Source organism: Scedosporium apiospermum, assembly GCF_000732125.1.
Source record: "Scedosporium apiospermum strain IHEM 14462 chromosome Unknown SEQ_SAPIO_0091, whole genome shotgun sequence".
Taxonomy (NCBI): Eukaryota; Fungi; Ascomycota; class Sordariomycetes; order Microascales; family Microascaceae; genus Scedosporium; species Scedosporium apiospermum.
In genome coordinates, this window is record NW_015971792.1 from 395,120 (window position 1) to 400,382 (window position 5,263).

General features: G+C 50.3%; 1 protein-coding gene across 1 annotated transcript; it reads left to right on the top strand.

The window, feature by feature from the left end:
- Positions 1-3,360: 3,360 nt before the first annotated feature.
- SAPIO_CDS4324 (Cellulose 1,4-beta-cellobiosidase (non-reducing end)) lies at positions 3,361-3,965 on the top strand (the record flags this gene model as incomplete). Its single annotated transcript, XM_016786900.1, has 3 exons — positions 3,361-3,508; positions 3,578-3,647; positions 3,725-3,965. 3 exons carry the CDS (start codon positions 3,361-3,363, stop codon positions 3,963-3,965), a joined length of 459 nt encoding a protein of 152 aa, XP_016643502.1.
- Positions 3,966-5,263: the final 1,298 nt, after the last annotated feature.

A 5,263-nucleotide genomic window follows, 5' to 3' on the forward strand; every position in this document is an offset into this window, starting at 1 on the left:
TCTGATAAGTTCCGGACGACGGTCTCCAGGTAAAAGTCGCCTTATTTTTGATTATCATTGTGAATTCAGACTATGAAACTGTACGGTGAATTTGGGCAATCTTGACTACTAAAAATAAGATCAGCCACTTTCCATATCACCAGCAGACGAAACTGCAGACTTGACTAGATTGGAAGCCGAGATTGTCTCCTCGGAGTATTACACTACCGAATGAGCTCGGTTCGGACGTTGGAAGACTTGCCGTTCCTTGACCCGGTGCTTCCCTCCGCTAGAAATACTCTTTCTCATACTTCTCCTAGCCCCGGGCAAGTCGTCTACGGTGACGATCTTTCTGGAAGAGCTGGCGACCTCTCCGAGCGCATGTCCATAAACTCGCCGCATTAGCCTGTCCTCCGCCGCATTTAGTACGCACCAGAGCATTCTCTCTTGCTTTGCCCCAATGCCTCTTCATTCCAGGGCTTGGATCGCGTCGTAGCCTTGGGACTGGGGGTGAATCTTTATTCCGCTAAAAGCCGTCATTGACTGGACTCACCCCAATCCAACATTCCTTATTTCACCCCCCTGCCTCAGAGGTATTGAGCAAATCGACATGTTCACCACTGCCGTTTTCTAAACTTAGAACTAGGTGACCACAGTTTCCGCGAATGATTTTCCACCTACGAGCGGGACCGAGGCGTCCCCAGGGCATCGTATGGGCATATTGGGTACAATACCGTTCGCTCCCTTTGCGACACTTCGCTTCCATCTCAATCCCCGAGCCGTCGTTGCAATACCGCTCCTGTGGCAACATCCTCCGTGCCTGGTCTGCCGCTTATAAAGCATTGCTCTCTCGCCTTCCAGGTCTTTTCTAGGTGCAAGTGCGTAATCCCCTTAAGCCATTCTCACTCGCTTTTCCAACGGGTTTATTTAAGTGAACACAGAGCTAGAACTGCGCATTCTTCATGGGCCAAGCTCACTCTATTCCTCTCGTACCACTAGCCACCTCGTTCATCAAAATGGGTGAAGCTAGTGCGAGCCGTGTCCTAACTATGGCAACTCAGATATTGCGCGTTATAGCAAGACCCGGCCGGAGATTGGACCTCGTCAATTCTTGATAATCCTCCGCTTTACATCTATTCATTTACCGGCGTCGGATGAATAAACCCGTCAACTGGGAACAATATCATCAATTGTCTTTGCCGAACCTGACTTAGGGCAAACATCCAAAATGCAGGTTGGATTCCGACATCAGCTCTGGTGCTTGTTCAGACCTGGTGTGAGCCAGCCCATCTCTTTCTTTCGGCCCGGGTTTTCCTGAGAGTTTGCGGACTACACGCTCAAAGACCATCTTACCCGAGGCATCTATACACTCGTTTACGTCGAGCTATGCAAGGCAGGTGTACCTAGTTCTCAGGACACCCAAGCGATGTAGAATGTGCGGGCTTCGCCTACCCTCTTCACCCTTTACCGGCATGGGTTATCCATTATACGAGGGGCTCATGCCGGGGGGTGACAATAAGAACGGGATGCTCAAAAGAGGAAATAGGATCTTTTCCTTCTCACTAATAGCAGGTTTATTCTGCCCCTGGCCCCTTTCTCTATCCATCAGGATGTCCAGGGCCACGCGGCATTTACAAATAGCATGGGTCTCCTAGCCACCCCCGAAGGGTACAAAATCAGGAACCGGGAACCGGGTATGCAGGATTACCTGCGCTAACAAAACACTCGGTCGAAAAACAAGGTTGCCCGAGAAGCACACAAGCATTGCGTTGGATGGGGTGGCATTCAGGACGGAATCACGTTGAAGAAATGTTCGAACCAAGAATCCCACCTCATATGCTTTTTTAGCTTGACGGATTGGTTCGGCTGAAAGTAGACTTTGAAGGCTATTGTTTCTCACCCATATACATTTTTTTCCCTTCCTCAACTTTTCCCATCCAGATTTAGTTCCTTTTCCCCTTATCTTTTTATCATCCCCCTCCTTAGTTTCCTGAGCCGAGAGATGTAATGATTGGATGGGGCTGAGATCAAGTCGAGAGACGGTCGACTTTACCCGCCGGACCGGAACCAAACAAGAACACCAACCACGACGAAATAAGGAAAGAGAAATCGCCAAAAAGTATATTTCCCATACGAACCGTGGGCCCGGCGACCGCAGGCGTGGGATAAACTGGGCCCCCCTGGTCATTCCCGACGGACTGGGCTTGTAGAATCCAATCACCCCGCCGCCGTCACCCACTTTCGTTCTTTTGTCAGGGAGTTCATCCCGGAGAGCAAAGACAAGTCTAACTTGGGGGGATGTAAAAATAACAGCGGCAGGACATTAAGTCGGAAGGGACCCACCGCAACTTAACCTTGTTCGGGTTTTCGTCGTATGCTTCACCATCCCACGACGTGATAGCGAGCGGGAAAAGGCTTGTTCATGCGCACATCCACCTAGCTTGCAGAAATGGGAGCTGGTGTTTGGGGACGGGAATTACGAAGAGAGAGAGAAGAGAGCAGGACCTGCGTGTCTTGGCTGCCGGGATTTACGGGTGGACATCGGTTGGCCATTCGTCATGACGGGATTCCATCCTGAACCGAGCTATACTCCCCTACCCCCCTTCTCTCTTCCATCTCTCTGTCTCTCTCACGAAGATGACCTCGCCTAGGGGTGTTCGCATTTTTATGGCGTACCCTCCCATTTCCGTATGTACCGTTCAATAACCGTTCAGGCAAGAAAGGGCCTGGCTGCTCCTTTTTTTGGTCTCTCATGGGCGTTGCCTGGAAGGGAAATGTTACCCACCTTTCTCCCTCGCCACGAAGTCGATATTCTCCGACGGGTGATGCGTCTCGCGAGTAATTAACACACACACACCACAACCATAAAACAGGCGAGTACGTCGTGAGAACGGAAGTAGATACTGCCCGAAAGGGAGGAGATAGACCAAAACTGCAGCCAGGCATTCGAGCTAGGAGACGCGGCCTGGATCCTCGATAACAAGGTTTGTTTCTTAGACGGGAAGAAAGGGCAATGGGCCTTTGCATCCGACGTAGGCACACTCCTAGAATACTCTTCTTTTTTTTCTTTCCCTTTCCACACACCCCCTCCCTCATCCTGTTCCCTATAATGGATGAGGTGATGTGGCAAGGGCGGGACTAATACGAGGCGATTCCGGGTCGTTGTGATCTGATCGGGGGAGGTTGGTTGGAGTAAGTGTATATAAATGAGGACACAGCCCCGGGGTTTTCTCCTTCTTTGCTCGTTGAAAAAGCTAGGTCCATCTTCAAGTCTCTTGCTGCTCTCTATCCCACCTAGTCATTCGCTTTTCCGGCTCAAGTATTTATCTGCATTCCCTTCACCGACCGAGCATAGCCCGTATAGCATCTCACATATCTGTCATGCAACTCACAACCACCCTCCTCACCCTCCTCGCCGCCGCCGGGGTGTCCGCACAGCGAAACCGCTGGAGGACGACCCAGGCGCCCTCTCCTACGCCGCCTCCGCCTCCGCCTCCCCGCGGCGCCACGCAGAGCATGTGGGGACAATGTGAGTGTAACTCTCAAAACATTTCCAGCCACCATTCCAGTAGACATCTAGCTGACTCTGTAACGAAAGGTGGTGGAAGGGACTGGGAATATGCTACGGCTTGCGTCTCGGATGCCTACTGCTACAACGACGGCGAGAAGTAAGTCTCCATGTTCCGCGACGAGAGAAACGCCAGAAAGAGAAAACGGAAATGAGGTTTCTAACTTGGTTTTTTAGTGAATGGTACTCCCAATGCGTCCCCCTCGAAAACCAGAACAACCCTCCCCTCAACGAAAACCCCGACGTCGAAACTCGCATCCTCACCACAATCTTCGACGTTCCCGGACCGACGCCCACCATCCTCACGACCTACATCACCATCTACACGTCGGTCGAGCCGGCGCCGCCGCCCGCGGTGACCATTACGGTGATTCCTGATACGCCTATCCAGCCTAAGCAGAAGCGGTGGGATGCGTGATGATGTTTTGGGTTGGTGGGGAGCGGAGTTGAGAGTGGGTTTCTTGTAACTGTAGGAGTGGGTTTGGGGTTTGATGAAAACCGGGTGTCTGGTTCCTATTTTCTTTTTACTTTCCAAATTTCTTTTTATATCTAACATGGGTATATACCAGCACAAGGTAATGCTACTAATAAAATCTATGTAATCATGATTTTCTTTGGGGATTTTCATGGGGAATGTGAATATGATGAAAGCAGTCAGTTTATCATCACCACAGGTGAGAGAAAATCAACATTAGGCGAGGAGACAAACGCTGACGGCACAAGCGACCCTCGGTCAGACCTGAAGAGACGCGACGGAGAGGCTTCCATACTAACTAACATCAAAAAGAAGGAGAGGAGCCTAAAAATGGCAAGAAAAATAAAAGAGGAGGCAGGGAAGGCAAAAATGCAAGTCCAAAAGCAGAGAGATTCTCTGTAACGGACAAAAAGAGAAATTGTCGCTCCAGGCGGGGGTCGAACCCGCAACCTTTGGATGAACTCACTTCAACTTGCGTTAAAAGTCCAACGCACTAACCAATTGTGCTACCGGAGCGAGCTGTACTTGTTGTGTGGATGTCACTGCCAAATGGCGCCTAAACAGCATTGCCATCTTAGTCAGAAAATGCGAACAGTTCCACAGCTGAATCGTTCAATTGCTCCAGGCAACCGGGACTAGAGGGGAGCAGTAGGACTCGACCCCGCGTCATTAGCTCAGGACATAAGCTTCTTGATTTAACTCCTCCACTGAGGGGGATCGTGGAGAGGAACAGGGGGAAGAATAAGAGGAAAGGAGACGAGTACTATCGAGGAGTTCTTCTTGTATGATCCAGACACAAAACGTTACTTTTTCCCGCCCCTGGATGTGCGTATTTTACATGTATTTACCAGCCTAGTTTATCTGTTTCAAGCTCTGCTGCGCTTGGCTGCATCTCACGATGATCCTTTCAAGATCGTCCCTTCCGTCCCTCCATCGCCAATGATCTCCCTTCTCAGCATCGAAACAATCCTATCATTAAACGAACCCCAACCTTTCCAAACATCAAGCGCAAACAAACAATTCAATCAATCAATTAACAATCACATATGCGTCGGTGTCATGATTGCTTGCACCTACAGGTTTCCTCTCTCGTCACGTGATGATTCTTGGGTCGCGGATGCCAAGATCCCATGCGAATGAGGCTGGTCAAAAAGCAAAGGCTGGATGGTTGGACTTAATCTCGTCGGCGGCAAATCCGCCATCATCCTACTTCGTATGTCCTGAGGAGTCCCTGCCTTGTC